This window comes from Lipophrys pholis (assembly GCF_963383615.2).
Source record: "Lipophrys pholis genome assembly, chromosome: 6".
Classification (NCBI taxonomy): domain Eukaryota; kingdom Metazoa; phylum Chordata; class Actinopteri; order Blenniiformes; family Blenniidae; genus Lipophrys; species Lipophrys pholis.
In genome coordinates, this window is record NC_137629.1 from 21,865,257 (window position 1) to 21,888,754 (window position 23,498).

The following is a 23,498-nucleotide window of genomic DNA, read 5'->3' on the forward strand; positions in this document are numbered from 1 at the left end:
AAACTCCTCAGAGCTTTTGAGTCTGTTATTCAGGATTGCAAATTCTCACTATTATTACAAAGGTCTGATACATGAGATGTGTTATTAAAAACTGATCTGGTGTCATTGCTTCACTGTGAAACTTGACATTTTATTACAAAAAGTAAACTGATTAAATAAACATAGATCCATGTTTTTCCACTCAAATCATAAGACAAATGTTACTCATCTGTTTTAACTGAACCACTAAGATTTGGTGTTATAGTTCCAGTTCCCACCCCAATGGCTTTCTTCCTTTACAATCAATTGATGTCCTTGCAAAAGTGACGGATGGTTCATATAATTACTGCTCTGGAGTATTAATTTAGCTTTTTGACTGATTATAAGCCGTCCACCGTCAAGATAGGTAAAAGATATAGGGCGTGTGATAGTAACCGGTTAGTGCTTTTGCCTCGGAGCAAGACTATCCCAGGTTTGTGTGTGCTTTGGGCTTGGGATGCTGTTTGTCTGGTGTTTGGCCCTGTTGTGTCCAGTTTCCTTCCACCGTTGCAAAACAAAACATGCACCTGATGGCTGGTCTACAGAAAACTTTAATTTATTCTTTTCTGGGGAATTATTTATTTGCCTTTAACCCGGTCTATCCACAGTTAACCCCTTAACTACTGGTGGGGGTCAAGGGCCTTGCTCAGGGACCCATGGTGGTAAGTTATCTTTAGTGGGATCTGAACTTGTAACCTGCTGGCAACGACTGCCACAACCTGCGTCAAATGAGTAAAACTAGGTGAAGTGGTAAAGAACAATGACGGGTTTGTATTATATCTTTCTCACAATCTTGTAAAAAAGCTGTCCTGAAACTGGGTGTGGAGGAGTAGAAGCCACACGCTTTATTATGTACCGCATAATGTTGGGGGGGGGGCAAAGTGCAACCGGAAATGCAGTCGTCCAGTTCCTCTGCCGTGTTGCCAGGTTGGTCAGGTTTCCGCCTCATTTTGCCTGGTTTACGTTGCAGTGGATGTCTGTGTTTATGACACATTCTCAATGAACTGTTTTTTGCCTGTATTCCAAAACGTGATAATTTTATAACGGCAACGTGAGATGTTTGTCTCCAAGTCGGGTTTTGGTTCGATTCTGTCAGACCTGGCAACCCCGTCTCCTCCGTTTCCCACAGTAAAGATGGCGGCGGCGACGGTAGCAGCACCAGCGGTCCCGGAGCGAGCAGCCTCCCCAGCGGCACCGCCTCCGGGACCCGCACCGTTTGACTTCTCCAAGCCGCCGGTCATCGAGGGCTTCAGCCCTCTACCGAGGCTCAAGGAGGAGACTTTCAAGGAGAAATTCATGCGGAAAACTAAGGAGAACCCTTTCGTCCCCATAGGTGAGTTATACAAGCGCGGAGCGGAGAGAAGTTACACAAGTGGAGAACGACGCGTCCTTTAAGGCAGCAGGTCGGACCAGAGATGGACAGATGTTCAATCAAAGGCCGGGTTTTGAAAACATCTCAGCAAAAAGCGGAGCAGAAGTTACTTTGTGTATTTGTTTCTGTGTCGCTGCTAAAACAACCGACTCAGGGTAGTCCTGACAGAAGATGCTAAAACCAGAGCAGCCACTTTAAACTTAGTGCTGCTTTTGATGTTGGATATCAGTTTGCTTTAATCGTGCAGCCTGGAAACAAAACTTTCACCTCTGTGTGTCCTAAGGTATATAATGTCCATGTGGGAAACTTCCCCTGCTCTGATCGAATGAAGGTCACATCATCCCTCATGACACTAATATTATTATTATTGTTATTATTACGGTGCTTCTAAACACTACACTTGCAGCCCAATGTATAACTATTAATGCTACCTTAATCACATTTTGTTATATTTTTTCTGATTGCCCGTGTTTAAATGATAACGTTTCCTAAGAAAACAGAGCATTGTCTGGACTGTGACCCACATGGAGCTTTATCAATGAATCAACATGATTCATGTAGTCGAACTGTTTTGCTTTGATTTTCAAAGAAAGAGCTTTTCTTTTTTTTTCTTTTTTTATTTCCATTGTACACTGTTCAAACTTGTGGTATATATTTACCCACCTGTATTGTGTGTAAAGCTTGTAGTTTGATTCTAATGTCAGACAAAAACAGTGCTGTTGCATCTGGTTAAAATTGGATTCAAGAAGAGAAAAATCCCTGTTATTTATTAGTACAAATCTCAAAACACAAAGATTTTTCACATAATCTCCTTCAGTTTTTGCTTATTTAAAAGAAGCTGCACTGTGATGGCATGTTTAACTAATGTTCTGCTCTCTGCAAGTTCAAAACCCATGTGTTTTAATAGAACATGTTCCTTAATAATCCCGATTTTTCATGGCACCCCCTCAGTGAAAATAACTCCCTACCCTTTACATAGATTTTGTCCAACATGCGGCAAAAATTTCAAGCCGCATTTTGATGTGTGACCTGATGTTCAGTCTCACTGCTTGAACACGTTGGCTTGAGAGTGGGTTGGGGTCGTTATCAGTATTGTTTAAATGTTATCTCAAAACCATGTCGTCCCCAAAACCAGGACTCAAACCAGAGACTTTCCCACTGTAAGGGTTGAGTGCTAACCACTACACCACAGTGAGGCCCTGGATTGTCCTTAATCCATGACACTATGGTAGGCAAACTTCCTCTTGTCGTACTTGGGAGAAAATCATTACTATTTCTTAAACAAAGTTGATCTGAAAATGGTTAAAAAAAAAAAACCGTTCCAGTATTTATGAGACAAAGAGGCTATGCAGCTGGTAACAATTTTACAACCACCATTCAGTATTGAGTATCTTCAATGAATGAGGATTACTACTACCCCGTCCATTACACCTATTTATGAGCACAAAACCTGCAAGAAAATCATTTCCACACACTATTCATTCCAATATGAGCAATATGTTTAAAGTTATTACATTATTAGGTTTTATTAGGTTTGAAAAAGGCAAAGATTATTGCATTATTGTCCATTATTACATTACTAGTAGTTACACACCTTGTCAGGATGCGTTTCAGATCCAGGCTGTCTGGCAGAAATGATCTATAAATAGCTCCACGGAGCTGCACGCTGTAAAAAGTCTGAGATCCACAGTCGTGATGAATCTCCCATCTAATTTGTGATTGTTTGTGCGTGTTCTCCAGGTTGTTTAGGAACGGCGGGAGCGCTGCTTTACGGCCTCCGAGCCTTCCATCAAGGGAAAACCCGACAGTCCCAGCTGCTGATGAGGGGGCGGATCTTTGCTCAGGGCTTCACGGTGGTCGCCCTGGTGGTGGGCGTGCTGGGCACGGCTCTGAAACCCAAGTAGTGGCGACGCTTCTCCACCAGACGGGATGCTGCTTGGAACTGAACCGAACAAACTGAATCCGTTGTGTCGTTTCCAATGTTATTCGCAAACACACGCCATGGCCAAACTTTATTTATTGTGAAACTGTGACCTCACAGTGTGGAACAGTTAAAACAAACCTCATCAGGAGATGTGACGCAAAATATTTCCTACGTTGCCGGGTGGGTTACTTTCGCTCAACGATGTGTGTTATACCTGAAAGTGATATAAAACGTAAATAGAGCCTGGTGTCTTTTGTGTATTTAAGAAAACATCACACAGCTTTGTTCAGGTGGCATCTACTCCTCACATAACCTTTATTCAACAGGTTAAAAAAATTCTGATTAAATGTGAACACAGTTTCTTCTATTCCCCCCCCCCCCCCCCCCATATATATTAACGGCTTGGGTGAGATTTATTGAAACAGAAGAGGGGGGGTTAAATCGGACGCCCTTTAGATGTGTGAAAACAGAAATACACAATGCAGTGAACACACGCGTCGTCGTTAGTGTTTGTTAACATTCAGGTCTGTGTCACAGTGTACACGCGAGTATCTGCAGGGCGTTCAAATGGCAACAACGTCAAACATTAAAGGACAAATGAAGTGAGGTGATCATAAATCCACTTTTCTTTTTTTTTAATGATTATTTTCCAGTTTCCCTTTTAACATTCACTTTTTCAATATTCATAATGTCCAAATAGGCAACATGTGAAACAATGTGCAGACATCACAGTTAAAAGAAACTTTTTTTTTTTTGGTGACTTTTTGTCTTTTTTTTTTTTTTTTAAATCTAAAAGGTGTTGGCGTGACACACACAAACCAAAAAAAAAAAACAGGCGCGAGATGAGACGGAAGCCGCAGTGAATTCTGGAAATTTCGATGGGAGCAGAAAATCTTTGGTTGTGAGTTTTGAGATTCTCAAATCGGTGCCAAATTGAAGATTAAATTCTGGCTCACGCTAAAAAAAACAAAAAACAAATCAGGAGTAAGACCGAGATGAGAAAGGCCACAGGCTTTGTGTGCATGTGAGAGCTACGTTAAAATATGGAAGAAAAAAAAAAAAAAAGCGGGATATAATGCAGCAGACAGAGTGTTTTTGCACTGATGAGAGGCAGAAGTGGTTACAATCTAATCTGTAACAAGTTAATTCGGACGTGTTTGACCAAAATCCAAACAACTAAAATGTGTTGACAAGAGGCATGCAGTCAAGTGAATCTAAGAATAATTTATAAGTTAAAGGGGAAAAGGAAACGTATTAATTTACAGTAACAATATTTCCTTTAGTAGTGATGAAACCGACCAACTGTAAGAGAGCAGCCCCTCGCCTCACCGGAGCCTCGGCTAAATATTTTTAAATAGAATCAAGAAGGCAGGAAAGGTTAGAAACGTACTTTGGGGGGGGGGGGTCTCTATTGAAAAGGGGAATACAAATCCTTCAAATGCGACGTGAGATTAAAAGGCAATGCTGCTGGAGCGTAGAAAAGACTCTTCCTCTAGCGGACTAGAGGCGTCTGTTTGAGGGAGATGAGGACGGAGCGCATTCGAGAGACGTCCTTCGCCTGCTTGTTGGTCTTTGGATTGAAGTCGCACAGGCGCGCTACTTTCTCCCATTCGGTTCCCGGGCTGTCGCCGTCGCTCTCCGCCAGGAAGGCCTCCTCGGACGCTCTGCAGGCGGGAGGGGGCGAATGAGGTGCGAGTTTTTGAAAAAGAGACGAGCAAAACACGGCAAAACTCGTCTGCTCAATCAGAGGTTCAATCACACGGGCAGCATCTGAACTTCATGCATCTCTTTACACTTATCACACTTTCACTTCTAAACACTGGAATCAAGACACACGAGAATAAATATATATATATCAAACTAGACCTCCATGAACAGGACGAGCACTTCCAGTGTTTTTCTAAATCATGCATCAGGCGAAACACAAGCGACATTAATGAAACGGGAGCGCTAAACCTACACAAAGCCTATAACGTCAGAGTTGGGCTGTTTGTAGAAAGCCTTGTCAGCAATCCTAGTGTCGCAGGCAAGGCAGGGAAGAGAAAGAGAGAAGAGGTTTAGTGTCAGAAAGCGAGCAGAGGAAAGTTAGTCTCTCATTTCACAGCATCACGTCAGCCGCTGAGACGCAACTCCAAATGAGGAGAAAAGTAAAAATGTCTTCTTTTTTTTTTTGGGTACGACTAAAGAATTTGGTGGCCTGCATTCCGTCTAAACTGCGTTGCTTCCTGTTTTGCTTGAGAGGCCTTCAGGCTGGACTGATGTCTCAGTGGAGGATTGCGTCTCGGCGCTCAAACAAACAACGAGAAGCTACAGATGCAGAGTGATACCGTGCCAGACTTGGACAGAGTCTGTTGGAGAGCGTGAGAGAAGTGGTGGTTAGCTCGGTCGAAGAGAGGAAAAGGTTGAGGTCATGTTTACGCCACAGCCATCGACTGGAAGCGATTGTTTTTGTTGTCTCAGAAAAGGTTTTGATAACGATCGCCAGGAGAGCTGTAGTTTGCCTGCCAGGCCACTAAATGGCGCTGTGTTTTCTGTAATCCCTACAGAATACCGAGAGAAACGTACAGTGTTTATGTGCCCACAACTGACCTGATGTCAACATTCGAAAAAGAAACAGAGAGAGAACGATTGAATCTGTCTGCCAAAACGTCTCCTGAGGATTTGAGAATGTGGACTCAGTGCGGCGGTCACTACATCTTCGCTGGTTGTTGCCTCAGTGTGTGATGACAGGGGAAATGTCAGCGCCTGACCTGTTGTTGACCTTGTTCTTCTCCATCTGCTCACTCTGGTGTACGTGCCAGTCCTCCAGCTCCTTTTTGGCCTTCTCCCTCCACTCTGCCTCTGCCGCCTTGGAGGCCGAGTCTTATTGAGGGAAAAAGGACAGAAAGCAACACCGTTACTGAAGAACTGACGTCAATCTCTGATCCTCACTTACACCTGGAAATCAAACGTTTTTTTTTTAGTCATCAGAAAGAAACCTGATGGAGCTCTGATAGAAAGGTACAGCTTGGGTAAGTTCTTCCTTCAGGCCAACGCGAGGCCATTATTAGAAGCTCTAAAGACACAATGAGAGTGGACTGCGATGCAGCGTGACCACAGTGAAAAGAAAGTTAGAATGTCAACATGTTGACAGTGTACATACAACAATGATCGGTGTGGCTGGGCCTGTTCTGGAGAAGACCGGCTGCAGTCCTCAGAGAACATGTACGTGTGGACAATTAATCCTCTTCAGAATAAACTCAACTATAGGCAAAGTGGACCAAATGATTGGGCAAATGCCGGCGTCCACATTAATAATTGGCTGAAATGTAACAGTCTATACAACAACGCTTATTTCAAAAGCAGTGTTTACGGCAAATCAGATTTACTTCCTTTAATAAAATAAAACTACTCACAGCCAGATGCTCCACTATTAGATAATTGGTATAAAATTAGACATTTACGTCACGGAAAAACTGATGGAGACCAGACTCGCTTTAATTACCCTTCTATAACAGACTGGTTCTTAAAATCACCAAATAGATTGTGATGCGAGTGTATCTTTATGAATAGACGAGTGCGAATGGCAGCTGTTTTCGTTCAATTGTTTTTTGGTTCAGGAATGTAGACGTTTGCTTAAAATGCTTTTAAAATGAAAGAGAAAGCAGAAGCTGGAAGACCAATATGATTGGAGAAAGTAATAAAAAAGATCAATAATGGCCTTTCAGTGACATATGTACCCTTTTCTTCATCATACAACTGCATAGGTCAGATACTGCAAACTAAACTCAATATCCCTTCCAAGCGAAACAATGTCCGGAATGTAAGCAAATCAGAAAAACAATACAGTGTTTGATCCAACTGAACACAGAAAAAACCCAAATAGAAATGTGATCAGGTTCCAGTATATATGGATATGAGACACTCGTAAATGCCAGGTGTAAGGCAGGTCTGTGAGCGACACATGTGGGCAAAAATCTCACAGGTTAATGACAAAAAGGTGTAAGATGTCATGTTATGAGTCCCGTATGAAGCGATGTGCTCACCCAGTACTTCCAGGCGCCCCTTCTGCTCCTCTCTCCATTTGCGTAAACTTTCTGGCTCTTGCCTCTGAATGTCCACCTGGGCGATGGCGGCGTAGTTGTCTGTTGGTCCATTAGACTCCTTTAGGGAAGACAAAAAGACAAACCCATCACTCACACAACAACAACAACATAAACAAAGTGCATTGAGTGGGACTCACAGGGAACATGTCTCCATTCACGGTGGCAGGCTCCTCTTCAAAACCGTCTAACATGATGATTGGAGACAGAGAGGCACAGTTTGTGAAGGTTTGCAGTGATTTCCTGAAGCTTTTCGGTGAGATCCCTCCCTGTCCTTGCCAGGCGAGTCTCTCGGCTCCAGAAGAGCCCAGAAATGCAGCAGCACCTGTTTGGTCGCTCTGACTTTCCCCAGACTGGACTTTCAGGAAGCGGCTCTACTTTATCTTAGTTTCTCGTTCATCACAAGGTGTCTGCTCGAGTTTAACCATCGTTAGTGGGGGACGAGTATAACTTTTTGAAAATTAAATATACATATATATAGGTTTATATGTGGGGAATAGTAACGTTATTAAAACAGTATTAACGTGACGTAAGCAAACGAAGCCCGTCCTGCTATAGCTAACAGGCTAACACCGTTTCGGGTCATTATTACAGAGAAATACCATCTAAAGCGGACTCACTAAACCAACCGACCTCGTTAGGCATTAGTGCTGGTTTTATATATGTAGTAAAAGGGTTTTGTGGACTGAGCGCCTCCTATGAGGTGGAACTATACGCGTTAGCTGGTGAGCTAGCCGTTAGCCTGCTAGCCGCTGACATTAGCTGGAACTTGCCGTAGTTGGAGCTCTGCGGCTCGGACTGCGGCGGCTCGGACTGCGGCGGCTCGTCCGACCCCTCCAGGGCTCCGAAGCCGTCCCCGTCGTTCTCTATCCCCGCGATCTCGCTCTCCTGTTGGGCCAGGAAAGCCGCCGCCGGGTCCTCCTCCGCCGGGTGTGCTCCGTTGTCAGCCATCTTTCACAAAACAAAGTGTTTCAAGTTTACCACCAGAGCTTCGGTCGCTTCCGGCGAGTTCACCGTGAAATCCTCAAGAGCAGGACAGAACCAAACAAAACAAAACACGTCCGCCACCTCTGCAGCGGCTCGACGGACAAAGCTGGAGGGTTCACAGGAGTCAAGGTGGATTTATCTGGATTACAGGCACAACAGGTAAACGCCGGGTGATAGAAACAATCGTGGTTCTGAGGCCTTCACTGATGATTCATGATTCCTACACTTGCTCGGTGTCAGTGATGATGGAGCAGAGCAGCACCCCGAGGGGACCTTCACTTTCTAATGGACTCGGTCTCCATCTGCTGGACGTCTCGTGTCTCTACAACCTTGAACCGCGGGTGTCGTTTAATGCGAACCGTATTCCCTTCCTCCTCTACCATCCATCTCCATGTCCTCCTTCACATCCACGAATCCTCTCTCAGGTCTCCATCTACATCATCCTGTGTCTAATATTTCTCTTCCGATCAGTCTCACTCCCAATGAAAATCTTCATCTCCGTCACCTCCAGCTCAGCCTCTTCTCCCTAAACGCTACATCATCATCTCGTTACTGCATTGTCATCAGTCATCAGCCCTGACAGTCGTCTCCATCCGGCCTGAACTCTCTTCCTTGTGCTCTGGATCATTTGCTCCAGCTATTTGAACTCTCCCACCTTCACACGCGTGTTCACCTTCCCACCCGCCTCCGCCTCATTCACACATCCATCCTTTCTGGTCTCCGATGACTTTCATTCCTCCTTTCTCATCTGCAGACCTCCACCACTCCAGGTTCTTTCTGGTACTTTTAATAAACAAACTTTTTTTTTTTTTTAAATCCAGTAACCCCTGTTTGTGCAATTTCAGCATTATGTAACGTTATATTGGCCTCAAATTGAAATTCATATTTCTTTGAATTTTGTTGCCCCCGAAAACACATTAAATCAGTTCAATTCCACAGAAAGATCCTGTCCACCTCAACGTATCTCGAAGTGGGCATAGACCTGTTGCTTCTCAGGCTGCAGGATTTCTGCTGCCTTCAGCAAGTTGGTTTCATTAAATAAAATCCCCCTGACAGACCAACTCTGACGGTAATGCTTCTTAACGCTACTTTACTGATATTTCAGTTTGTGTCTCAGATTAGGGTTTCTATTGGGCCAACAAGTGCGACTGTTCTCCTATTTTCCTCACCTAGAAATAACATTTTTACTCCTCAGCCATAGAAAGCTACATGTTCAGTCACTGTCAGTAAGTCACAATAAATCCTCTCTATCCCAGAATAGAAACTGTCTTACTAATGTCGAAAAAAACCCAACAATAAAAGTCTTGAAAAGTTAAATGTGAATTAAAAAAACAGAAAGAAACTGAATGATATGTTTTGATAAGTTTACTACCATTTTTCGCACATATGAGTCTTGTTTGTCAGTTTTAAACTAATGGTTACCTATTTTTACTTAAAATTGTTGGAAACTTGAAATGTTGCAGCTTTTAATATTTTAATTGAGCCACATTAATCAATGCTTCTTAAGTAAAAACCTCCTTGGAATCACTGATGCTTGAAAGACACCGTGAGAAAGCATTTCTAGAGTTTAACCACAAGCCGGCAGTGAAGAGCAATTTGAAGAAAGAAGTCTCACTGTTGAGTCAGTTTTGATCTATTTTGGCTGATCTATTTTGTGATGCCCTGGACACCTACCAGGAAAAGCCCCAGGGGGCAAAAAGGTCTTGGCGTGACACACAGTTTCCACAAAGAAATAAAAAACCACACTGTTACCTCAAAGTGACTCACATGCTATCAACTACAAGCACAAAAAAACCCCCAAAAACCTCTAAAAGTACCTTATTCATGATCTTTCTCATCATCAGTTTGTTTGTTCAATCAAACAGCGATCAGAAAAAAAACTGAAAAACCATCAAGGGTGGCCATCTATGCTTCATGAGAGATCACATGAAACGTTTGGACTTGTGGGAAGTGCTGCACTCAGTTCTGCACCATCCAATACTATAAAAAGCAGCAGTTGTGTCCAGCTCTACCTACTGGCTCTGGTATGCGTGTGTCATGCATTTCTCTGCATGTTTAGTCTGGTGATGGGGAATTACACTGTAACCCGTGAACACAGCGACGGTCCTAACAAATTGAACACACAACTTTGTCTCTTACTTTGGTAAGTAAACATTTGGAAGTCCACGTTTAGTTCAGAACCGTCTTTCCCAACCGTTTGTGCAAAAATAGATGAATAAAAGAGAAGCAGTTGTATTGTCAGGATGGTTTTGTGTTTCTGTTTAAAACATTTAATGAGGTAATATTTGAAATTGATTGCAATTAATAACAATTCTCCTCTTTATAATGTTGTGAAATTGCATTTAATGTTCATTTTTAAGTTTAATTTAACAATATAAAGGAATATTTCCATGGCGTTGTTTTAGGATATGACAAAGTAAAGAATTATTCAAGTTGTTGTTCTTGTAAACTAATCGAATATCCTCCCGAGTTTGGAGCTTAACTGAAAACGCTGAAACAACAGATTGCAGGTGACACTATTTATTTTTGTTAGAAACTAAACTAAACTTACCAGTCATATTTTATTAATCGACTCATTTTAATTCCATTCTAAGTATTTCTTAGCGCTCACATAGGCCGGTCAGTCAGAGCCAAACCCACGGGTATTGAAAATGATCACATACAAACAGAACACGACTCCCACCCTGCTGCTCTCTGTGGATTATTAACAACACGGCAGCGGAGGTGGTAGAAAGCACCAAGTTCCTTGGGGTGCACGTAACAAACAATCTATCCTGGACCCAGAAACACCACATCTCTGATAAAGCGAGTGAAGCAGCGTTTCGCACTTCCTTTGCAGGATGAGAAGGACACATCTGCCTGCCAGCATCCTCACCACTTTCTATCAGAGCGCCATGGAGAGTCTACTGACCACTGGTATCTGTCTGTGGCACGGCAGCTGTTCAGCTGCAGACTGGAAGGGCCTCCGGAGTGTGGTGACGATGGCAGAGAAGATTATCGAGACTTCTCTTCCCTCTATCGAGGACGAGGGTGCCAAGCGCTGTCTGTCACGATGTGAAAGGCATCATCAGAGACTGCACACGTCCACATCGCAGGCGGTTCTCTCTGCAGGCTTCTGGCAGGAGGCGGCGCAGCCTGAGGTGCAGAACAGCCAGGCTCTGCAAACAGCTTCAGACCTCCGGCCAGAAGACTTCTGAACTGCAGATAATCTGTAGTCTGTTGTTAGACGTGAGGATGATGCAGTATCCAGTGCAATCACTCAGTACGATAATTCAGTACGATAAGCCAGTGCAGTATTCTTATGTATCTTATCACTCTATTACTGTTCATTTTATTTGACGTTTTTGAGTGCTTGTGCCTTAAATGTTGCTATCTGAGCCATTTGCAACGGAATTCTGCTCATGCATGAACCCGTGGTGTGTATTTAGAATGACAATAAAGATTTATCTCTCTTCAATCATACATAAACACCAGGGACTCAGACCAACAATAAACATTCAGAAAAACCTACATAGAGACACAAATCAAGTTCAAAGAGATGCTAAATTATACCGAGGAGACCTAAAGACGTACAAAACAGCCTCTAAGAGAACAAAAATAACCACAAAGACTATAAACAGCCATTTTATTTGTCTTGAGGAAGGCATGGGGTCCTATTACATGTCTATGCCCGAGGGCCAAAGATCTTTGACGTGCACATGTGTGGTGTCGTTTGTGAAAGGCTTCTAAAAGTCAAAGAGGATGGAGTTTTTCATAAATTCAAAACACACACTGATGCACCTTTGGTTAGGCATCTCAACATGCAGTCGATCTTATTCATTGACATCAATGAAGCGTGGATGAGTTTTTAAAGCACGGCGTGAGTAATAGTGGTCTCATGCTGATCCCAGTGCAGTAGTGACGTGCAGCTCAATACTGAAATATCAATACTTCCGATACCGTGTATGTCTCATGGTAAAATATAAATATTATTTTCGAGTGCATGTGTTTTTTTTCCTATTTCCTGTTGGGGGGTGGGGGTTAAAAGAACAAAACAAACACTGATAAGGCTTTAATAATATTTATACTTAAATTAAGCATCTATTTGATTCTCGTTCATTTTTATAATCAAAATCCCCACAATTGCATATTTCCTGTTATAATAACGAGGCAGCTAGAGCTGGGCCTCACCTCGAAATTTCTGCCATCTCTAACTCATATACATCCAGAGTCTGGAAGCCTCCTACATTTGGCTCCTGTTATCGGTCCTGCCCAAGTATCGGTGATGTCCCGCTCGGTGTTACTCGGGTGTTCTCGGCGTCACTCGGGTGTTCTCGGCTCGGGGCAGATGAGTGGTAAACTGTGTACATCAGTGCTGTGCGGGGCCGCTCCCGCTGGCCCACGTGACGCGTGACGTCACGCCTCGGTCCTCCTAAAAGGAATTTGAGGGAATGAGTCTTCTGCTCACCAGGGGGATCCGCGGTGGCTTCCTGACGTCCGCTTCAAGGAAGTCCAACAAGTAACTTCTTTACCGATTAACTTTGCCGTTGTTCCTCTCGCTCGCTGCTGTGATCCGGTGAACTCGCCATGTCAGGAGAGCAGAGTCAGGAGGTAAGAGGCTGTGTGAGCACTTCTGTGCATTCCTCTCCAACTTTTCACTTCTTCTTTTCTCCTTCGAAGCGTCAGTCAGTCAGTCGCTCTGGCGAATGTGTGTGTCTTTTTTATTTTCTTTCTTGGATTGTCGGTGCCTCGCTGTGCCAGACTATTCAGTCTGATCTCCAAAGTTTTGAGTCTCCTCCTCTTTCTTCTGTCTCCACTCTTCTATTTTTTTTAATCTTTAATTACCAGTCAAATTATTGTCTTGCACACAATGAAGTCATTCAAAACTTTTCCACGGAAGATTGCACGTATTTCGCACGTGAATCAAAAAAAGAAAATAAGCGTATGATTTCAGAAAAAAAATAAAAGTACCTTCATATCTATCATAGAGGTCCTTATAGAAACATTATGGTAATGCAGTATAGGTGTTTATAAATAGCGAGGCTATAAACAGAGACGACGTAACGCAAACATCCCTCAGCCTGATGTTTTCATTCAGTGTGTTAATGTAAATTACAGCAACACAATAATCAATTGGCAGCGTGTTGTTATCATAAGTGAAATCTAACCTCCCATCCATTACCTGTTGCTGCTCCAGCTCTGTCTCAGGAGGTAATTGATTTTTTTTTTTTTTTCCATTTCTCCACAACAAGAAGAAAACTAGTCCAACATCTTTGGCAATTAGGACCCAGAGAGCATTGTACTAGTGCTCAAACTCCATAAATGAACACAAATGAACAGCTTTTTTTTTCTTTTCCCCTTTAAACAGGATTTCCATTCAGTTTTGCTCAGATCCGCTGGTTTTACTGCTTGGATTATTTTGGGTGCTAGGCTGGCTGCTTGGCACTATATTGGAGCAGTAGGGCGATATTACTATTTTTGTGTTATCTGTGCGCGCGCCCATGTTGCAGTGTTTGCTATATGTGAGCTGCTCTGTTGCTTTAAGAACAAGATGTTAAAATATAATTGCTGGGTTGCCGGGTTTTTATGCCCTCCAGAAAGAATGCAGACTTCCATAAGCCTCACTTCAGTTGTGGCCGTCTGCCCTTTCTCAAGTGTACTTCTTATGAAAAAAAATAAAGAAATTAATCAATTGACTGTTATATAGTGGGCCTTCTCCAGAATGTAGGGGTAGTTGACGTTACGTCTCTCAGTCCTCCTCTGCAACCCCCCACACCCACCCATCCACCACCTCCCGTCTCCCTCCTCTTCCCCTCTCTGTGACTCATGTGGGTGTTGGGCTGAAATAGTTTGGTGTAGTTTTACATTCCTTATATAGCCTCTGAGGAGTGAGCAGGGGCGAGGGCTTGCCTGTGTCACGGACAGCATCGGGGGGTTGGTCGGGTTTGCCAACAGAGAGGGAATCTGCTTGCCCTAGCTTACTGACTCCTCAGCTTTTCTCCCGGGAATTGGACTACCAGCCGGCTCCTGAGGACAAGGTGGGTCTCGGCCCGAGGTGGCCGTGTGTCACGAGCAGCGATGACACCTGACAGGCGGAGGAGGAGGAGGGGGAGGAGGTGGAGGAGGTGGAGAAGCACAGGCTGGAGTACGTGTGCAAGTACAGAGGTCATCGGTAGGGCCTTCACTTGGCTATTGAGCGGCAGCGACACAGTTTTTAATCTCAGGTTTACGTCTCGCCTTGGTATTCAGTGCTTTGACATTCACCGTCATCACTGTCTTCCGGTGAGGCTGGTTCGTGTAGATTTCACGGTTTATCAGGCGGCAAAAACGGTGTGAAGGATCGATAAATGTCAAGGCAGGTTTGGATGTTTGAGCACCCCGTGGTTTCCGCGTTTTATCGTTTTGTCATTGTATTGGACGGATGCAACAAGTCGCCTGCAGTATTTGCCGCCGAATCGCATAACTTTAAAAATGACGCTGATCTTGTTCAGTTGATTGGTGATGCAGCAGTTTCTTGTGCTTTTCGTTTACTCCGTCTCTGTGTGAAACGTTTTCCTTAGATTGTTATGCAAGATGTGTCCGTCTGTCTGGAGGGTTGGTCAGTGCAGGAATGTCATGTCCCAGCAGCACCTCCTGACAGTTTATTGCTGTGCGTTTTAATCAGTTGGATGAATTCAAACACTCACATAATCGGTCCCAACACAAGGCGTGCTTGTTGAGTCACTCCAGATTTAATGTTGTCAAACGTGAGAGGAAACGACTTGAGTCGTTTCTCTTTGGTATGATGCGCGCGGTGTGTTTACATTGGAAACAGAAGCGGACAACCCGCAGCCCGGGGTTTTTTTTTTTTTTTTTCTCCCCCAGATGAGCTCGAAAAGGACGAAAAACTTTCCCATGCATTCTGGCTAATTGAGACATTTCTTTTCTTCCTCTCCTTCAAGGCTATGAACATGTACTCCGTCACCCTCAGCGGCCCAGCGCCTTGGGGCTTCAGGCTGCAGGGGGGCAAGGACTTCAGCATGCCGCTCACTGTGTCCAGGGTAAGAAACTGCGATTGGACGTCTTCTAGGCGTCGGTGTGTCATTGAGGCTTTCCTCATCATTTGCATCATTCCGTCCAGCCATTTATCTGAAGCTCTGACCTATTGGCCAACATCTTTTCGTGTTAAGAACCAGACCGCTCCCTCCAAAAAGGACTCGACGTGAGCAAAAACATACGGCCTCGGATTGCTCTATTTGGCATTGTAGCTTGACACAGGATCTAATCTCTAGACCGTGTTGCTTAGTTTCACACCAGGCAAATTCTAATGGCCTAAATGTCAAACCTTTTAAAGGTTTAGATTTACCATTGCAGTGTCGCCGCACAAAAAGCATCCAGTGAGTCTGATGTGGGGAACATGCTGTCATTTATTTGATAGTTCTGTGTGTGTGTGCTCTCCATGTTGGGTCACTGAAACAATCCTCCAGATACTCTATAAACTGCTGTTGCTGTTGATGAGAGCAGCAACCATTTTCCAGGCCTTATAAGTGCAGTGCGCTGCTTTGCTTGACAAACATACAGGCACACACACACACACACACACACACACAAAAGCAGTCGTTCCAACTTCCCTGCCAGGTATTTCACACACACTAATGGTTTCTTTTCTTTCTACTCTGATGTTGTCGTAATGCTCCCTCAGAAGGTTGGATTATCTAGAAGTATTAAGAGGACCTACATTTATTATTATATTGCCTTTGTTCCGCGTCCCCTATTATTATAGATAATTGGGGACGTAATGGGTTCGTCTTAGAGCATTCATGTATGATTGATATAATGGTGTGCCTAACCTCCGGGCTCTTTGTGTTTAATAGTTCTTACAAAGTCACAATGGACAATTGAGATAAAATCCAACAATCAGATGCGCTGCCGTTTGTTCCTTTTGACCTATATGGTGCACAGCGCTGTGAGTAGCATCGTGTGCGCGGGGCTGATGTGATCCTGTGGCGAGGGCAGCAGTTCTCACCAGCCTTGTCAGTACATGTCTTGTATTTGCTCAGCTTTCTGGCAGGCATCGCACTCAAAAAAACACAATGTTCCCCTTGGATGTTTGACAAGAAACATTTTCTGCTACTCATAAAAGACCAAACAGACCTAAGAAAAATCCTTTTTTTTTTTTTTGACGAATGGCAGCAAAAGAAAAACAAGTTGTGTTTTTTTTTTTGGGTGGGATATAGCTATTAGTGTTGAAAGATTTCAGTCTAGACAGTTAAAGCGGACTGTATCAATTGGTGAGTCAGTAGTTCTAGTTGAATTGTCTCCGCTCATCAACCCTTGTAGGATTGCACTTTTTTTTTTCTGTAGTCAAGTTATTATCCCCACTGAAAGAGCGCTTCACGTGCTCTGTAGTTCAAAGCCAATCTTCGGCGGCGTCTCCATGTGTTTTGTCAGATTCTGCTGAGCTCCGGCAGCCTGTTGTAAGACTGACAGTCACGCTGTATGTGAAGAACGTAACACATTTCTAAGCTTGGAACTGAACTACCAGCCGGGGTTCTAACATACGTTGCTTGTTTCAGCAACTCCAGCAGGTTGCAGGGTTTATTAAAAACGGGACAGGTTTTCCTCTCTTTGCCTCTCGGGGGCTGTTGGCTTTTGTCGTGATTGCCGTAAAAGAAGGGACGGTGAACCTCGCAGTTGTAGAGGATGAAAATGGCCCAATATGGGGTTGTAAAACCACAAAGATATACCATATCCCTTAGTAACGGGAAGAAAAACTCAGTTCTGTACTCGCTGCCCTCACGGCTGATGAATGTAGTGGGTGGTCTGTCTCCAGTGACTTGTCGGTAAAGAGATAAGTGTCTCAGCTCAGTCAGTTTAAAGCAATTACTAAATGAAGACCGTGCGGAGTGACGGGACAAAAGGCTTTTAGACTGTCTGCATGGCAAAGAGATAGCAGGCGATAACTCCTCAATGATCAATATGTCTAAGTGTTTTTTTTTTTTTTGTGAAGAGCAGCCAGCGTTGAGCATTGTCCGAGGCTGGATTTTATAGGAGCCGGAGGATATTTAAATCATTTGAGTCCATTTGTGTTGTGGATGATTGTGACGGTAGGAAAAAAAAACAAAAACAAAAAAAACCTCAAATTGACCAATTCTGACAGTATCTGAATTCCTTTGGGCTGGCATTCGGGTAAACTTTTCCTTGATTTGGAAGGTTGTGTGTCTGACTTGTTCCCTCCTGTGTGAGTGAGTTGGGGTGTGGGTTTCCATGCTCTACAATGCTCTTGCTTCCTTCCTCTGTGTGCATGCTTGGAAAGCTATGCTTTCTCAGCATTCCTGGGATTTTTCTCATATCCACCCTGTCTGCTGCCAACAGACAATCCATTTGTCTCCTTTCTGTGCCTGTCTCTTCCACGCTTTGCGTTTCTCCTCTCTGTGACCGACACTTTTTTGTCTGAACGGAAAACTTTTCCAGGGGGATCCCACGGATCAAGGCCATTATTACGAGTCACCGTGGACGCGGGAAGATAAAAAGACCGACCGAGGATAAGAATCTAATGTTAAGGCCGCATTCACACGACAAGGTTCAAGTTGAGATGCATAATTTTTACGTTTTTGTTTCAGAACAGCATGCGGTTACCGAGCGAACATTTTGTGAACGATACCGGTTTACGGAAATGGCAGAAACCCTGAAAACGATGTTGTTGGTATGCCAGGCCACGAGTTGGAGCTGTTGGTTGTTTTTGTAATGAAACCACACACACACACACACATTCAGATATTACTGGTGACTCTGAACTATAAAACTACCAAATCCTGGGAGCAATGGCACTCTGGAGCCCGCCATTGTTGTTATTGTCCATCTACTGAGCATGTGCAGTAGCAGCGTTTTTAGAAAAATTGTGTTTTCCCGTTTTACACGTCGTTTTCAAAAAGCTCCACCTTGTGAGCCATTTTCAAAAAGGTTTGACGAACTCCTCGCACCAATGATGTGTAACAGGACCTACAAAACGCAACGAAAGTTTTCCATTCTCACATGACAATGTTGTTGTGTTACCGGGGCCTAAGCGAGATTAAAAGGTGACACAAGCTACCAGACGTGTGTTACAGAGAGGGAGAATTTGAAATGAAACAAACTACAGGCTGAAATAGTCTCAGTCTCCAAAACTCCCAGAAAACCATGGCTCCAGAGTTTGAACGTGTGTTTTGGTACACCGTCCATGAATTGTAAATGTCATGTCTAACGTTCTGCTTCACCAGGTTGTGATGTAGGATTTCCTTTTTCCAATTTCCAGCCTTTCCAGATGACGTCGAGGTATTTTCTCACATTGAACAAAAGTCTTAAGACTCCCGTGACCTTGAGAAGATGATGAAGCAGTTATTTAAACATGCCCCTCTAACTACGCCCGTATCAATACCCCGTTTTAAACTGAAACGTATAAAATTTAGCAAGCAAGATGTTGCGGTGATGTTTTCATTGCCGTTTCAATTGATTCTGCTCCACTCCCGGGCCGCCCCTGCAACTACTTTGAGGACGTTGTCCATATATATCTGCCCCAGATCTCGTGCCACTGCGATTCCATAAACATTCTGGTACTATAACGGAGACTCCGGAACGCCATCTGGTTTCTATCGACAAACACATGCCACGGCACCGAAATGAAATGTTCAGGAGGAAATTATTAGTGATGTCATGTCAATACGCGAGGGGTGGGTGGGTTGAGCGTCTCCACACCGCCACAGCTGGATGTGTCATCGAGTCTTCTAATCTTGTGTGTCTCTGTCTCTGTTTGACTTGGACACCATCTGTTGCTTTATCACCGGTATCCTCTTAAACACTCCCCTTTCTCCACTACACACACACACACACACACACACACACACACACACACAATTCGAGGAAAGGAGGCCGTGTTGGGGGTACTGGGTGGAGGGAGGTTTTCATTAATAATTCAGGGAGTACTGATAGATTGGCCTCAGGGGGCATTTCTTTTGGCAGGATGTAAATGTCTTGTGTTGTGAGCTGTGTGTTAAGGTGAGGTAGTGCTAGGTGTGCCCCTGTGGTCATTGGGGGGGGGGGGGGGGGCCGGGACCACATAGTTGCAGATTTGGTTTTCCATTTCTCAGAGTGATATTTATGGCTTTGCATCAGCTGTGCTGTGTGAGTGATGTAAGGACAGACTGTCTCTCGGCCTCCAAATAGCCGTGGAAAGAATAAAAGTGAGCTGGTGCAGAGTTACAAAGCCCGAATATCGCCAAGCTGTAGATAAACTTCTCTGCATTCTTACTTCAACCACAAAAAACCGGAGCGTAATCAGCCCTCGGAGTGAGCGTGACACCCCGGCTCCCCTGAAAGTTCACTCCAGGGACGGACTTCAAAGGTGACTTCAAGACGTTGCATTTTGAAAGGTTGGCTAATGCTTTGAAATAAGAGAGCGCGGCAGAAAGCATCGAAACAGCTCGGCTATGATGTGAGCATATTTACAGCGAATTAGCGAGGTTACTTCCTTGTTTGCCGCGCTGGCACGGGGAGCGCGGCTCGTCGCGCGGCCCACTTTGTGGTTGAGGCTCAAGCCATCTGTCACGTCCCTGGTTGTAGATGAAGATCAGCGCATTTTGCAAGAACAAGAACATGTTTTTCACTGTCCTTTGCTGTATTGACAAACTGCTGGCTGAGAGGAGGAGGAGGAGGAGGACGTGGTGGGTGTAGGGTTTCTGTCCGCCCCCGACCAAGCAAAGGTCTGAGCGCAGCAACTTTATCTGCTGCCTTCTCAAGTGAGCCAGCAGCTGCACTCTGAACCTGAGCCAGAGGCACAGGTGTCTGCGTCCATCAGCTGCTCGCACAAACGCGTAGTGTGAAATCCGTCAGGCTTCGGGATTTTATAAACCGTTTCACAACCCCGACCCTCTGAATTTGTTTTCCAAATTATTTGGGACAAATATCAACCAATGGCTCGATGAGTAAGTGGGACTTGTGTTTATGGATTACATTCCACGCTCCCTTCTGCACCCGACGTGTCATGAATATCATCGGTCACTGTGATTCGCCAATCATTGCTTGTTGTTTTCATATACAAGTAGTCCTTTTCACAACCTTTTTAGAATTGGGTTCAAATAGTCTTTGATGCCTGACGGCACAGAAACCAGCGTAAGCGGCACATCTCAAATGTACTGTAGTGTCTACATCAGGTGTTGTACCAGTGTAACCCTGCAGAATGAAAGCAGTGCTTGTTATAAAGCTATAAATGCCAGTCTTTAAAAAAAAAAAAAAGTATGATGGAGAGATCTGTGTAGTATTTCTCTCCTCAACAGCTAATTGCAATCCTCATATGGAGCTTCTTTATTAATTCTTTCCCATATCTCTGGGGGCTTCTGTCCATATTATGCTGTGAGGGTATCTAATAGTGAGCTGGTTAACATTTTATAAGCGCTTCAGTCTAACGGAGATTAAAGAGCGTTCGTTTTGTTGGCGTTAAACATGTACAGCTCCCATGAGGCTTTGACGGCGTTTCTGTGGCTAAAACTAATAGGATGGTGTTGCTCAGCGCTAATGAAATAATTGTGTTTTTTGGCAAAACAACAAAATGCTGTAGTTTTACTATCTAGTAAAATTAAAGGAAAGGAAACGGCACTCCAGCTTTGTAGCAGACCTCAGTGGCATTAAGCGAAACTGGAGTCTTTTTGCTTTTTTTTCTCTGAGAATACCTTGCATGTGTCCATGCCATTGTTATTTTTCTCCACCGTAAGCTGCCAAGTCTTTGAAGTTCCGTCTAAAATGGAGAAATTATATCTTCCCTCACCCCTCTAATTACTTCCAGTGAGTGCAAATCAAAGGTAATTAAAGTGATGTTTGAACTTGGCTGTAAAATAAGAGTAACTTGGATTTTACTCTTGAGAAACGCATTTCTTCCTCTTCGTAGCTTTGCCCTGTTTCTGAATGGGGACCAGCTTTAGCTGTGTCGTCTTAGTGGGGTGCAGAGCAGCCTTTTCCAGCCCTGGGCTGTCACGAGTTTACTGAGCATATTACTTCCCCGCGCACACGAGTGTTTTATGTTTAAGGTGCAGAATCAAAGCACGCTTAGCTGAACATGGCAGAAAACTATTGATTGAACTGCCAAGTCCTCTGAGCTTTTGATGAGCTAACATTTGCAGGGATCCGTGACATCACAGAGTAATCCTATTACTTTTTTTTTTTTCTTTTTCTCCCCACCACGAAATCCTGGCACTGCTTATCTGATGCTGACCACTTTGTTCTCTGGTTATCTGAGAGTTTGACACACGTCTTGAGTTTCATTAAGCCACCCGGACAAGCTGACTAAGCCCTTACAAAACCCCGGCTTGGCATCTTTTCCCGGTATATTAGCGGAGCTAAAAGGACATGATGGGCAGAGTTGTGTATGAGCGCATGTAGATAACTGCCACGACTGCCTGTAAGAACTACGTCAGGTTGGTCCTGTTGTAACCAGACTCCGGCTCTCACTCGATACGTCTGCAGCGTTCGTGACGGCACCAAAGGTTGATGTCATTCTTTTGTCAGGTGGCGACTTACCTGTCTGAATGAGAAAAAGGTGAATGATTCATTCCGGTAAAGTGATATGACTGCCGGGAACATGTGGCCCTTGTCTGCAGATGTCTCACAGTTGTGACTCACATCTGCAGTAAATCATCCGCCGCTGACTGATGACATCATGATGACCTCTGATGCCTGTACTTAGTGGTGTTGAGTGAAGAAAAGACAGAAAGACATACTCCCCAAGCTGATTATTAAGTGTTAACAGACGCTCCAGAACATGACTGTGTGTGTGTGTTTTTAGACTTTCAGCTTGTTGCTTTGGACTGTTCACATCTTGCATGAGCTAATGGCCTCCAGTGTGCTGAAATTAGGAAATAGTTTGATGGTAAGCCACAGTGAAATCTGTCATGATTAATGCTACCGTTTCATATTCGGATCAATTGAATTAGTGTTTGATTACAGTGCCTGGAAAAACCTCTTGGAATGTACAATCCAGTTCAAACTAAAGTTAGAAACCGTCTCCCAGACACTGCAGCTCAGTCGGGCTCTGAGTGAGAAGGCAGTGGAACTCAGTGAGGATTTAGTTGTAGTTAAGCTTTCTAGAACAAGCTGCTTTGATTGAAACGGTCTGTATTCAATTATCAAGGTTACAGCACTTTTGTCCATTTTCCCCGACTCGATCAAGAAAAAATAGAAAATGATGTGGATCAAGTAAAATACAATAATGCCTTTTATGCAACCTCCTGTTGGAGCCTAATCCTAATACTAGGGTCAAAGAGAATAACGATTGCATTTAACATAATTATTTCCCTCCTTTACAATATCCGATTTGTTGGGTTTTTCTCTTTTCTCTGTTAAAAGCACCTAGAAATGACTGTGTTGTATTTGGCGCTATTTAAATAAAGTTGAATTGAATTATTGCTTCAAGGTTATTACAGTTAAAAAAAGTTACTCATTTTATTACACTATTATTGTCATTATCAGGATTTTGACGCCAATCACATTTCCACAAGGTTGTAAGAAAAAAAATTATACACTTTTATATGTCATACTTTTTTTCTTTTTAGGAGACATCATGTGAACAGAAACATTGAATATTAAATTATTTCAATTTGGAGTAGATTGTCATTTGATTCAGCCATTACCTGCTGTTCATCCAGATGATTAAACCATGTATAACTGCCTGTTTGACTTCTTCTCTTGAAGAAATGGCCCACAGTAGATGACAACACTGCCTCCTAGCTCCTGAACAGGCGAAGCACCAGACTTAAGAGGAGGCAGAAAGTTTCTTTTAGATTTTGTGAGAGACTGAAATGAGACGGCTCTCCCTGTTTTATTTATACAAGATTATTTACGCGGTGGTATTGAGACTTTCAATATATGGCTTTGTTTACGTCATCTATCATGACATTTGCAATCGTAACTCCTGCATTGTGTGAATTATATTGTCAGCTTTTGGAAGTACACAGTTTAAACTACTGTCATATGAAGTATTATGGTCACATAGGGACACGTAGCACATGAGTCATTGTGATTTTAAGCCTCTCCTTTTTTTTTTGGAGAGACATAATATGACAGAAGTGAATAAAGGTTTAAAGATTTTGAAATCCCGAAGTTGTTTTATTTCATACTGGGATCAGTATTT

The 23,498-nt window shown here is 43.6% G+C and overlaps 3 protein-coding genes across 8 annotated transcripts in view; 2 read left to right on the top strand and 1 right to left on the bottom strand.

Moving 5' to 3' along the window:
• Positions 1 to 1,149: 1,149 nt before the first annotated feature.
• Positions 1,150 to 4,361, top strand: higd2a (HIG1 hypoxia inducible domain family, member 2A). Its single transcript, XM_080466047.1, has 2 exons — positions 1,150 to 1,351; positions 3,131 to 4,361. Exons 1-2 carry the CDS (start codon positions 1,153 to 1,155, stop codon positions 3,292 to 3,294), a joined length of 363 nt encoding a protein of 120 aa, XP_080322173.1. The 5' UTR covers positions 1,150 to 1,152; the 3' UTR covers positions 3,295 to 4,361.
• Positions 3,394 to 13,155, bottom strand: cltb (clathrin, light chain B). 4 transcript variants are annotated; one of them, XM_080466046.1, is made up of 7 exons: positions 8,170 to 8,687; positions 7,537 to 7,583; positions 7,340 to 7,457; positions 6,065 to 6,176; positions 5,642 to 5,662; positions 5,275 to 5,328; positions 3,602 to 4,978 (listed from the first exon to the last, which is right to left on the bottom strand). In XM_080466046.1, the coding sequence occupies exons 1-7, from the start codon at positions 8,345 to 8,347 to the stop codon at positions 4,807 to 4,809; spliced, it is 702 nt and encodes a 233-aa protein (XP_080322172.1). In that variant the 5' UTR covers positions 8,348 to 8,687; the 3' UTR covers positions 3,602 to 4,806. The 4 variants fall into 4 exon arrangements, with proteins under 4 accessions (XP_080322169.1, XP_080322172.1, XP_080322171.1 ...); XM_080466045.1 differs by lacking the exons at positions 5,275 to 5,328; positions 5,642 to 5,662 and adding an exon at positions 12,831 to 13,155 and having other exon boundaries at positions 8,170 to 8,347; XM_080466044.1 differs by lacking the exons at positions 5,275 to 5,328; positions 5,642 to 5,662 and having other exon boundaries at positions 8,170 to 8,347; positions 8,465 to 8,640.
• pdlim7 (PDZ and LIM domain 7) overlaps positions 12,781 to 23,498 on the top strand; it is a 34,808-nt gene continuing 24,090 nt past the window's right edge. The window contains exons 1-2 of one of the 3 annotated variants that reach the window (XM_080466040.1): positions 12,781 to 12,973; positions 15,304 to 15,402. In XM_080466040.1, the coding sequence (XP_080322166.1) occupies positions 12,950 to 12,973; positions 15,304 to 15,402 (123 nt within the window). In that variant the 5' untranslated portion in view covers positions 12,781 to 12,949. Of the gene's footprint in view, positions 12,974 to 14,253; positions 14,401 to 15,303; positions 15,403 to 23,498 lie in introns of those variants that run through there. The other 2 variants (XM_080466042.1, XM_080466041.1) reach the window with 2 other exon arrangements.

Excerpts from the sequence above, each read along its gene's own strand:
- cltb (XM_080466046.1), bottom strand. The coding sequence starts at position 8,347 with ATGGCTGACAACGGAGCACACCCGGCGGAGGAGGACCCGGCGGCGGCT. Across the intron at positions 5,329-5,641 it reads CTCTGTCCAAGTCTGGCACG|GATTGCTGACAAGGCTTTCT; the intron begins GTATCACTCTGC and ends CTGCGACACTAG. Across the intron at positions 4,979-5,274 it reads TCTGACGTTATAGGCTTTGT|AGCGTCCGAGGAGGCCTTCC; the intron begins GTAGGTTTAGCG and ends TCCCGCCTGCAG.
- higd2a (XM_080466047.1), top strand. The coding sequence starts at position 1,153 with ATGGCGGCGGCGACGGTAGCAGCACCAGCGGTCCCGGAGCGAGCAGCC. Across the intron at positions 1,352-3,130 it reads GAACCCTTTCGTCCCCATAG|GTTGTTTAGGAACGGCGGGA; the intron begins GTGAGTTATACA and ends CGTGTTCTCCAG.